Source organism: Glandiceps talaboti, chromosome 1 (assembly GCF_964340395.1).
Source record: "Glandiceps talaboti chromosome 1, keGlaTala1.1, whole genome shotgun sequence".
NCBI classification, from domain to species: domain Eukaryota; kingdom Metazoa; phylum Hemichordata; class Enteropneusta; family Spengelidae; genus Glandiceps; species Glandiceps talaboti.
The window spans coordinates 18802342-18814841 of record NC_135549.1 but is presented as its reverse complement, the minus strand read 5'-3'; the positions used below and the strand labels follow the sequence as shown (position 1 = coordinate 18814841).

The 12500-nt window shown below is 35.7% G+C and overlaps 2 protein-coding genes across 2 annotated transcripts in view; both read left to right on the top strand.

The window, feature by feature from the left end:
- The window catches only part of LOC144453952 (organic cation transporter protein-like), a 12642-nt gene extending 4133 nt beyond the window's left edge, over window positions 1-8509 (top strand). The window contains exons 5-10 of the mRNA XM_078145326.1: window positions 4640-4802; window positions 5859-5935; window positions 6367-6575; window positions 7001-7109; window positions 7401-7610; window positions 8345-8509. Of these exons, the coding sequence (XP_078001452.1) occupies window positions 4640-4802; window positions 5859-5935; window positions 6367-6575; window positions 7001-7109; window positions 7401-7610; window positions 8345-8504 (928 nt within the window). The 3' untranslated portion in view covers window positions 8505-8509. The remainder of the gene's footprint in view (window positions 1-4639; window positions 4803-5858; window positions 5936-6366; window positions 6576-7000; window positions 7110-7400; window positions 7611-8344) is intronic.
- Window positions 8510-11851: 3342 nt separating this feature from the next.
- Window positions 11852-12500, top strand: part of LOC144433980 (organic cation transporter protein-like) — a 9250-nt gene continuing 8601 nt past the window's right edge. Inside the window, exons 1-2 of the mRNA XM_078122407.1 lie at window positions 11852-11868; window positions 12183-12500. The exon at window positions 12183-12500 is cut by the window's right edge and continues 75 nt beyond it. Coding sequence (XP_077978533.1) covers window positions 11866-11868; window positions 12183-12500 — 321 coding nt within the window. The 5' untranslated portion in view covers window positions 11852-11865. The remainder of the gene's footprint in view (window positions 11869-12182) is intronic.

Sequence of the window (12500 nt, the reverse complement as noted above, 5' to 3'; positions counted from 1 at the left end):
TGCTTGCTTTTTGAGCTGGGACAAGTACAATCGTGCAAATTGTTCGATTGACGTAGAACTATGATAGACTGATAAACTGAGAATATGTCGTAGTGTGCTACAGCACTTATGATTGACGTAGAACTATGATAGACTGATAAACGGAGAATATGTCGTAGTGTGCTACAGCACTTATGATTGACGTAGAACTATGATAGACTGATAAACTGAGAATATTTTGTAGAGTGCTACAGCACTTATGATTGACGTAGAACTATGGTAGACTGATAAACTGACAAATTTTTTTTGTAGAGAGCTACAGCAAACGGGGTGGTTGGTTCTGTTTTGGACCTTTTTTTTCTTTGCAATGTTTCTTAAGTGTTTTCTTTGTGTTGCCGCTTTCGTGGTTGTTTTGGTTTGTTTTCTGTTTTTGTCTTTGGGTATGTTTCGCTTTTTGCTGTCCTTGCAAGTTCCATCTTTGTTTGTCAAAAATTCTTTCAAATTGCAGTTATGCAACGTGACTCGCCTTATTTGTAGATTTATTGTAACAGACGTTTTCCACCAATTCTGATGCGTGAACGCTTCAACATCAAAGTACTCTCCCTTAATGTCAGAGGTTTAAATGTAAAACAAAAGCAAAGGTCTGTCTTTCGTTGGGTCAGGAAAAAAAATGCTGCCATAGTCTTTCTGCAAGAGACATATAGCACGCCTCAGGATGAAAATACCTGGCGTAAATGATGAGTGGGGTAATGAAGTTCTTTTTCTCATGGAAATAATCACAGCAGGGGCGTGATGGTTCTCTTCCGTCCACAATTTGAGTATATTATTAAGAACAATGTCATAGATTCTGAAGGTAGATTTATTATTTCCCACCTAGAGTGTGGAGATTCAGTCTTCTATTTCATTAATGTTTATGCTCCCAATGTTGAAAGTAATCAACTGCAGTTTTTTAGTAATATTATTAATCGCATGAATAGCCTCAACTTGGGGTCGCAATACAATATTATCATAGGTGGTGATTTTAATGAAATTTTAAATCACAAATTGAATAAGTTTAGAGGTTCATCTGACCTTGGAACACAAAACGGAAAAAGTGCCAGTAAAATTTTAGAACTTATTTACAAGACATATGGAGGTTAGAACATCCTACCTTAAAGCGTTTTACATGGAGGGGAGGTAATCCCATTATTCAATCTCGGTTGGATTACTGGCTTATTTCTAATAGTCTTCATGACTATGTTGAAGATACTGACGTTCTACCTTCAATCAAGTCAGATCATTCTGCCATCTTTCTTCACATTAATAGTTTTATGTGTGGTGAAAGGGGACGGGGGTACTGGATGTACTCAACAATTATTAATGAAGAAGAATACATTAATCAGATTAACACAGAGAAGGACACTTGGATTGATGAATTTCAAGAAATTATGGCTTGCAGGGTTAGATGGGAACTTATCAAGTACAGAATAAGGCGCTTTAGTCAGAAATATAGTAAAGAAAAAGCAAAGGGTAGAAAAGATAAAGAGGCCGAATTTGAGAAGGGCTACAGTAAACTTGAATATAGTCTGACTGAGACGAAAGACATGATTGAAATAGAAAGGATTCAATTAGAAATGAGAAGAATGGAGCAAGAGCTGAAAGAAATTGATGTTTACAAAACTAGAGGCTTAATGTTGAGAGCAAAAGTTAGATGGCATGAAAAAGGTGAAAAGAGCAATGCATATTTTTTTTGCGTTTAGAAAAGCGTAATTCTTCAAAGAAACATATTAGGAAGTTAAGGATGAAAGATGGCAGTGTGACTACTGACCCGCATGAAATCTTAAAGATGCAGGCAGATTTCTACACTGACCTGTATTCTTCAAAATGTCAGTGCTCTGCAAATAGTTTCAATTACTTTTCTAAAGATTTGCATATTCCCAAGCTGACCCCAGGCCAGCGTAACAGATGCGACGGCAAACTCACCGTGGCCGAATGTTTCAAAGCCTTAAGTGCTATGCCAGCTAATAAAACGCCGGGTAATGACGGCATAACGGTGGAATTTTACAGTAAGTTTTGGTCCTGGATCATAGGCCCCTACCTTGTTAATTTTCTTAATGACGCGTATGATAAGGGTGAATTAAGTAACTCTCAGAAACAAGCAGTAGTAAATTTAATTGATAAAGGAAAGGATAGGTTGGAGCTCGGTAACTGGCGACCAATCTCTCTTTTAAATGTAGATTCTAAAATAGGTTCCAAGGCTCTTGCAAACAGAATCACGGAAGTATTTCCGAGTATTATCAGTGAGAATCAAACGGGTTATGTCAAGGGCCGGTATATTGGTGAAACAATTCGCACAGTTCTTGACATTTTACAGTACACAAAAGATCACGATATTTCAGGTGTTTTATTATGTGTTGATTTTAAGAAAGCCTTTGATTCTATTTAGTGGCCCTTTCTTGAACTCGCTTTAAAGGAATTTAACTTTGGTGATTCTTTTATCAGGTGGACCTCCACATTCCATAAAGGTATTTCAAGTTGTATTGTTAACAATAGAGTGACCTCAGGATATTTTCCAGTCGCTAGAGGTGCATGTCAGGGTGACCCCCTATCTCCGTATTTATTTGTTATTGCAATTGAGTTAATGGCTATTGCTGTAAGACAAAGTGAAAACATTAAGGGTATCTCCATTGATAAGAGAGAAACCAAGTTATCCCAGTACGCTGACGACACCTCGGCTTTACTTTCTTACATTAGTTCTGCAAAGGAATTCCTTTTTCTGCTTGACCATTTCGGTAAGATGTCAGGCCTTGTTATTAATAAACAAAAGACAGAGGCAATGTGGATTGGGTCTAACAGACACATTGATTTGAAACCCCTAGATCTTTCATGGCCTGACAGACCGCTAAAACTTTTGGGAATTTATATTTCATATGATGACATGAATTCGAACAAACTTAATTTTCAGGATAAAATCGATGAGGCCCGGGGTTGTTTCAATATCTGGAGGGGCTTAACCCTCCTCGGCCGATTCAACTGTGTAAAACATTTATAATTTCTACATTTTCTTATGTGGTATCGCTTTTACCAATTTCTCGTGAGTACTTGAAGCAAATTGAAAGATTAATTTTCAGATTCATATGAGAAGGGAAGCGGGAAAAGGTTAACAGGGTAACAATGATTTTTGACTTTAAAAATGGAGGTCTGAAAGTACCGGACTTCGAGTCCATTGTGATGACTTCCCGGGTTATGTGGATCAAAAGATACCTTAATCCCTCCCAGTCAATTTGGAAGTTCTTTGCAGATTCTTTTGCCAGAAGGTATGGAGGTTTTCATTTGCTCTTGTATTGCAATTTTGACGTAAACAAGTTATTATTTCCGAATTTCTATAAAGATTTGTTAAGATCTTGGTTATTGGTACGAAATGGTTTGGAGCAGTCCTTGCATACTGATTTCCTTTGGAATAACAAATATTTTCAAATTGGTGGTAAGGAAGTATTCAATAGAAATATGATGCAAGCGGGCATCTGGTACCCAGGTGATCTTTTCGAAGCTACAAATAGAACTATTCCTTTCGAGGTGTGGGTAAATCGAGGTGTTTCTTGCAGGTACTTTTGTGTTTGGGCGGCGCTTGTAAATTTGATAAAAGCGGGCAAAATGCAAGCTGTTAGTGGAAAATACATTTCTCATTCCCAACTCTTGAGTTCCTCTTCAAAAAATATCTATCAGTTTGTACTTAGCTCTAAACACATTACTTTCAAGAAACCTCGGATCTCTCAATTTACCATATAAATACCAGAGAGAATAATGACTCAGAGTGGATGGATATTTTTATCTTCAACCACACATTGTATCAATGGATACCAAATCCAAGATCTTTCAACACAAAGTTTTACAGAATTATCTTGCTGTTAATTATTGGCTCAAGAAATGGGGTATTACAAGTAGTGAAACCTGCTCTTTTTGCTCAAATTACAGTGAAACTATCCTTCACCTATTTTGTGAATGTGAGATAGTATTAGCCGGTTTCTGGGTACACTTTAAGACATGGTGGAACACGTTAACAAATGTACAAATTAATATCGACTGTGACGTAATTCTGTATGGGTCTACAAACTATCCAGTTATTCTTAATTACATTTTGATTCAAGCCAAGCAGTTTGTTTTCCAGGCCAGAAGATCTGCAGTATTACCTTCAGTCCATATTTTTATCGAACATCTCAAACAGTTGTATAAGCTTGAAAAACAAGTTGCTATTAGAAATAACAGGCAAGATAATTTTCATCAGAAATGGTCATTGCTAGATAATCTCAACTAAGGTATTTCTTTCAAGTTTGCTTTAACAGATTCTTAGTTACCATGACTTTGTCTAAATTATTTTTTTTGTAGCTAGGGAGAGCATTGTTTGTTTGGCTGTGTGTTGTTTTTTGTTTGTTTCTGTAATAGAAAAAAAAATAAAAAAAAAATAAAAAAAGCACGGTGGTTGATTTAAAATCTCAAAAATATTTCAATGTGATTTCAAACAATGCAAAGTGAATGTTTACTTGATGCAGTGTATTTATAAAATTAGGACGAAATGCCTTCAGAAAATGTATTTCATGTATTCGATATGTATATTAGAACCTAAGTTGCCGTTTGATTCAATCGTTTACTCTGATAACATTTCTCCTTTTGTAACCTACAGTATCATAACAGAATCTCCAATGTGGTTGATGCAAAAACAAAGGTATGACAAATGTTTGAAAGTCTTGAAGCGTTTTGCGAGGTTCAACAGGAACACTCTACCGGACGATCTTTTTGACAAGGAAAAGAAAATGCTTTTAAACTTAAAAAGTGAAGCCCCAAAGGTTTGTGAGAATTCTTTGGAATATATTAACATCGTAAATCACGATATCGTGAATATACTAGTAAAAAGATACAATCGCCCAAACCACTTTCGGCACTTTGTCCTGCCTTCAAATTATTTCAGGGAAGCTCATTTATTGTAAGGAAAGTAGAAGAATGGACTAATTAAATCGATAAATTTATGTCACAGTGATTAACGATAGCAAGACCGAACAAGCATTCATTTAAAATGAAATTTTGCATAACGTGGATTTTCCATCTTCTTGACACAGGTACAAGTACATAGGTATTTATAGTACAACCGAACTGAGGTTCAGTCGTGCTATAGAAATGGTGAAATCTCGTTAGATTAGGCTGAAATTTGGTAGGGATGTTTCTGGAGATGTGTAGATGAAGGACTATTCAGAATATGAATATCCCATTGGATAGATGCAAATTAGATCTAAAATGTTAATATTGGTCAAAATTTATATCAACAACTACTTCCTGGATGGGGCTAAATTTGGTGCGGATGTGTCTGGAGATGTCAATCTGCACATAGTGATAAAGACGATATACTGATTCAAATGCCCTACCAACCATGACCACGCCCTTAGCAACAGCCAAATGCCAGCATATGTTGCAAAGGTAACATGGGTAGGCACTTGAATAAACTTGCAAATTTTGTATGCTAATATGCCTGTAACAAGAGCACGCCGGTAGCAACTCTCAAATGGAGGTGTATATTGCAAAGATAAAAGGGTAAGATAGGCATGTGGCTTAACATCCAAATATGAAAAAGACCACACCCATAGCAATAGCCAAGTAATGGTGTATATATTGCACATATAAAAGTGGGGATGGATCGGAAAGTGTATAAACATTCGTAAAATGAGCTTATGTTTACATATATAAGAACAACAACAACACACCTCTAGCAACAGTTATACTGGTGTATATTGCATATTAGATAATGACAGGAATGGCTTGCCATGAATTTAACATGTAAAACATTTAAACATAAACCTTTCTCTTGTGCTACGATGCCATTGGTGCTATTTTTAAAATCTTTATTTCAGGAACGTAAATATACACTCTTCGATCTTCTAAAGTCGCCAAGATTACGAGTTAGAACAATAATTATGTGTTTCAATTGGTAAGTACTTGGTATGAATAACTAATGTATGTTCATCCTTACATTACACATCCATTTGTGCATGCCCAGATCTTTCCATGGATGCACACACATGTACACATACACAAGTAGACTTGTACCGTCCCATACCCATACCACCTACACACATGTTCGCCCCCACCCCACCACACACACACTTACTTACATATACATACATACATACATACATACATACATACATACATACATACATACATTAGTAGTAGTTGCAATGCCATTAGCTGACAATACCCTTTGCCATTGACGTAAAACTAAGAGTTATTACAAGCTAAAAAAATATCAGTGAGATAATTCGTTCAATTTGATGCTAAAAATGCATTATATCTTTTGTCAATGAGAAATTGGTATTTATTGATCGATAACTTAAAAATTGTGATTTTCATCTACTAAAGGTTTTCTTCTGGTTTCGTGTACTACGGTATCTCTCTTAACACTGATCAAATTGGGAGCAACCCATACACAACGTTCATCTTGGCTGGCTTTGTAGAAATACCAGCGCGTTTATTATCGTGGTGGCTGATGGGATTTATCGGTAGACGTTGGTCGCTTCTGGGATTTCAACTGATTGGCGGTGTAGCGTTGATTCTCAGTTTAATACCCCGTATGTACAAGTTCTTTTGTATTCACACCGTTTTCAATTGAAAGCAGTAAACCTCAAACGGTAACGTTGTCTGACTTAACAATGATTGGCTTATGTGTTCATTTCGTTTCGTTTCCTTTCGTTTCCTTTCGCCGAATACCACAATGATCTTATTAACATTCAAGTTGGTACATTTCAATGTCTGGCTAGACAAAAATATCACCCACCATTGCTACATTTCTTTCCCTGGGTTACTACTATCTTATTCTTAGCAGACCATCACTGAATCATACACATTGCAATATGGTTTTAAAAAATACATATCATGCAGTTTCTTTTTGTAGCCAGTATGAATATTTTTATTGCACCGACTGCGTCATGTACTTCTTTTCACTTACTGATTGAGATCAACCTAATATTAAAGATGGTCTAACATCTTTTCATAGAAAATCCCGACGTCGCTGTAGCTATAATTATGATATCAAAATTCTGTATCGCTGCAGTGTTTAGTATTATCTACGTATACGGGGCAGAAATATATCCAACTGTTGTCAGGTATGTGTTCCCGCCATTGAACCTAATTTTAGAGATTGTCACCTCTTTCAATCTAGTGCATTTCTGTGAAATTTTCATTGAGATGTGACAGTTCTAATATTTTGAATAATAATATTCATGATAATGAACCACCGAGTAATTTTGGATATGTTTTGTTCTAAAAAAAAGAAAAAAGATTCAATTTGTAAACAATGTTCAGTTTCATTTTAATAGCAGACAAACACGTCATCAATTTTTGTAATGTAAAATGATGTGAACTACTCTAATCTATTCGAGATATCATTTTAACAGAAATGCTGGCATGGGTATATCGTCCATGTGTTCTGGTATTGGCAATATCATTTCACCCTTTGTGATTTTACTCGACGTTTACTGGACCCCACTACCCTTTGTTATAATGGGTTGTATATCAATCAGTGCTGGATTGACAGTACCCATTCTACCAGAAACAAGAAACGAAAGACTACCAGGAACAATTGAAGAAGGGGAAATGTTTGGAACGTAAGTACAATTAAAACTATGTCACCTGGAACAGATCGTAGTCTAACGCGACACAATACTTCTTAACTTTGCTACATTTTATCGTCTGTCGCGATAAATGCCTACATTTCATTTTCTTTCTCAACAACATACTACTAAATATCGCTACATTGCATCGTCTGGCTCCATAAACTACATTGGCTACATTATACCGTCTTGTGCAATAAACAATATTGGAACATTTTACCATGTGACACAATAAGAATGTTATTAACATTTTGCTACACTTGCTAGACAACATATCTTACTACTGCAAACTTTGTTAAAGTTCTTTTTGTTTCTTTGTTTGAAATATCATTATCCTATCAGATCATCGTCAAATCACGTACAGTACAATGCAGTGTAACACTCTGCCAAGATTATGTACAATCATTATTGTGTATTTTTTGTCCATCCAAATCATTAAAAGTAGCAGTGTTAGGAGATTTTTGATGAACAAGATGATGAAATGTAGCAGACTTAATAGTGTGAGTTTTGTCGAACAGTACAACGGGCTGTTTCAGGTGTAATGGTTTTATCTATTCATATGATAACTGTGATAAGATTCAAATAACTAGACAGTCGGAGTGGGAGTAACGTTCCTATTAACCGTCTTTACATATTGCTGTGATGGTTAGCAATTACATGACGGTCCACATTGAAAACGGTTCTATGGACGACAACTGTTTGACAGTGTAAATGTAAATTGATTTCAGGGCAAAATATGGCAAAAAAGATAAAGACCATTCTAAGCTGAACATCGCAGAAGAGAAGCAAACCCTTTTATCTGACGGTCAACCAAATTCGACGATAAGGGAGAATCAGCACAGTTATGGCGCCCTCAACGATAAGTCCAGCACAGATACAACAGTTTGAGATGATACCCAACATTGAAAATGTGCATCATGGATTAGCAGTAAATCAACTTTTTATAGCAAAGAGGGAATTCTTGTAGAAATTATCGTTTTGTCGACATGGTAAGATATTGTATTTTTACGCGGGACTTTACTTTCAAGATGCATAACTGATGTTTGTAATAGTTACCTATTTACCTGAATTAGCTTTATAACCGAATTTTAACTTTTAAATAACAACACTGCCATTGCAGATCGTCAGTTGATGTGTCCACACTTGACTCAGAGTGCCAGTGATTGAAAAATGTCAGACAAAAAGGCAAAAGTAAACTTATTTACGTTGTATTCTGTAGCTTAGGTCTGTTTGGAATTTATTATCCACAAATAATAACATCCCACTTTGAGAACAGTCTCTGTGATGTACGGAAATCAGTGGTGATCATTGTTTCTCTTTTTAAGTCTGTAGTGGTTAAGAGTAGATAAGCATACCGATAAGTTTTTATTACAGAAACTAAATTGAACTGTTACAATGAAAAAATATAGAATCAAAGAAAAATGAATAATGAATGAATAAGAGGTGGATATGTCCTCAAATAAAAGTATATATTTTTGTAGTACCGGGTTGAAAATACGCACTTTCAAATCATTCTCGCAGGCACGTAACGTTCGTTACTTGCACAAATCATACAGTGTTCTGTCCGATGCATTTTCTCTAGAACTATAAAAGAATCTGTGCTGGTAGATTTTGATATTATAACGTGTAACATAGGAAAATACGCGCTTGTGTAATATTATTGATGGTGAAAAGGGCTGTAAAATTAAGCAATACATGGGTAGAGGCGGTGTTATGTTTGTTATGTTCATGTTCAAAATGATTTGATTCATTTGAAGTAAGATTGCGTTACAGTAGTTTAACAACACTTTGTCTAATCTTGGGTTGGCTTTTACTACTACCAAACTGTTCATGATTTCCTTGCCTGCATCTGGGTCATTGATAGCAAAACTGTGTTGGTTGTTTTGAAATAATAAAGCAAAGAGTACCAACCCTTAGGAAGGCAAGAAAGTGCAATGTTCAAGGCAGTTGCTATCATTTTTCACTGTACTTTTTCAATAATAGAATGATATCGATGACCCATACGATACAATATAGCATCATTAGGATGAAAGCGATAAAAGTGGCATTATTAGTAAGATTTTATCGTGGCAGACGAAAAAATGTAGCAATTACCAAGATTTTGTCGCCAGAGGTGAACGATAAAATGCAGCAATACATGTATTTGTAAGATTTTGTCGAGGCAGATGATAAAATGCAACAATATTGGTAAGATTCCGTCGAGCCAGACGACAATTTGTTTATATTCAACTGGTTTCCATTCTTACAGTACCATAGACACTGTTTATGATTGTACCTACATATATTGGCACACAGCGTTTGGACTAACAAAGTATCGTTTTTTTAATTCGAGTACAATCTGGTTTGTGATGATGATTGGATGAAGCAACTGTCAAAATCTATTGGTAACTTGATCAGTGTTGTGGTTTCTGGCCAGTTCTCTGACATGTAAGTTTGAAAACTTTAGTTTAGTTTGAAAGGAAATTTATAATTATTTTTATTTGTAGTAGAAGAGACACGAAAAACCTTTTTTTCAAAAAAAAAATTAGCGTTTGTTATTGCCAGCAGACATGGGTTTAACTGGACATTTACAACACTTTAGTTATGGATTTCTTCAATTTGTAGATTTGAGTTCCACCCAAGAACAACTTCAAGCAGTCATAGTCATTATATTTCTTGTTTTCTCTTTTTTTTCTGTTGCTCTTCCCAATGTTTTGATGTGATATTTTTGCCAAGTGAAATCCCCAAATACTGGAAATAGAAGTAAAACTTGTCTACCAGTCAAAGTATAACAACAAGCACAAATGTTGATAGTTAAATTATTTCATTTTTTGACTATTCCTTCCAATAATAAAAATGTTCATATTTACACTTGCATTGTTGACAAGCTGAGCAACACAAACCGGCATTGGAACTAAAGTTGTATTCAGTACATATCTAAAAAGTAGAATAGTTGTGAAGTATTTAAAGTATACCCGCATTGCCCAATGGAAATATATGTTGTTCTTGTCATTGTACATGAAATGGTTACAAATGTATCTTCTTTTTTCAGTATAATGATTTACCCTATAAAAGTTTATACACAGAAACTTTATATTATTTTGAGTATTTATTTATTTTTTAGCACAACTGAACAAAAGTTCAGAGGTTCAAAGGCTATAGGCATGGTGTGTAAACGACTTAAAGTCCAAAAGTGATATTTTTATTTTACCTTCCTTCATATCAATACATTTCAAACAGTTGTGCAGAACCATTGGTGCTATTTTAAAATTTTATACATAGAAACTTTTAAGTTTTTTTTATGAGTATTAAGTTTTCGAAGTATTCATTGGTAGAGAAGGATTGGCGCTTTACAATAAAGTGTTCTTGTTCATTGTGAGGTTTGTAGCTCTTTTGTAATTGTATACATACATACATACATACATACATACATACATACATACATACATACATACATGTACATTGTGTATGTATAGTGTGTTTGTGTATGTGTGTAAGGCTATGGGGGGCATAGGAAAAAATCAAGAACTTGCAGGGGGCATCAATTTTTCCCAAGCTTTTGTAGGGGGGCATGAAAACAAATACACAAGGAAAAGGGGAAATCCTCCGGGGTCCCCCTGGAAGTAGAATCTGAACACTCCCTAACGGTTATGTCGTGTCAAGCTGGTCGGAAAGATTGCAACATACAAATGGAGCCTGGATGGTACAATTTCGAGACTCTGTTGAAAGAACTTTAATGTTGTAAGATTCACTCAGATTTAAGGTAAAGGCGGAAGCAGAGCCCAGTTAATAACTATACTGCAGAGACACACTACTCTCTGATCGTACTCAAGTTACAAAACATCTGTACGTTAGGCTGCATGTATTAATACCAAACAATTACGGTAGGTGTCACTGTGTCAGATCTCGGGGTTATTTTACACTAATGTTGTTGATTTCTATTTTTACAGAAACATCTGTAGGGCGTTCATATGTACTTGTATGACCTTGTATTCTCTCTTTACATGCACAACACTTCATACATACAGTTCATTGCATTGTATGTGTAGCAGGTCATGGCTGATATTGAATCATGCGTCAACTTTTACAGTGTAGTTCGGACACGCAAACTACACCAGAGTGTGTCTGCACAGAAGAGTGATTTCGAGAAGTATATATGTCACCTTACCAATCCATGTCATGGGCATACTCAAGATGAGCAGACAGCACACATGAAAAACACTGTCGAAAGGAACTGTCAGTTTTGAAAGGTTGTTTTAATGGGGTTGTCATGGTACGGAGGTGGTAGTTTTGGATATGTTGTTGAAGTGGGCGTGATTTACGAAAATATACCACAGCGTTTTGTTTAAACTCGTACGTGAAAGTTTAAATCTGCAAACATGTTTTTATTTCTCCATCTGAAAAGTCAATTTCTGGATCACTTGACTCCAGGATCACAGGGAGCCCAAGAACCGTGTTACAGAAAAATAAACAACAAATATGCATGAATAAATGAAATGTCATATTAAATTCAAGGATAACTATCTATATACATGTACATTAACAAATAACCGTCTAATTCATAACTGGTTTTGTCTTTTCTTCCAGGAACTAAACACAATGAAACATTTTGACGAAGTTCTGAACACTGTGGGTACTTTTGGCCGCTACCAAAAGTTCCAATGCTTTTTCATGATTAACCTTTGTGGCATAACGATATTACACCAGATAGGAAACACCTTCTACAGTGCATCAGCTGACCACTATTGCAGAGTGTACAACAACCAAACATATACGGATATCTCTCCAGTAAAGAATTACACGATTCCGTATACTACGAATGGTGATGATATCGTCTGGAACAAATGCAACAGATACGACGTGAACGTGTCGCAGGAAGTATCTGCCGAAGTTTGCTTCCCTCGG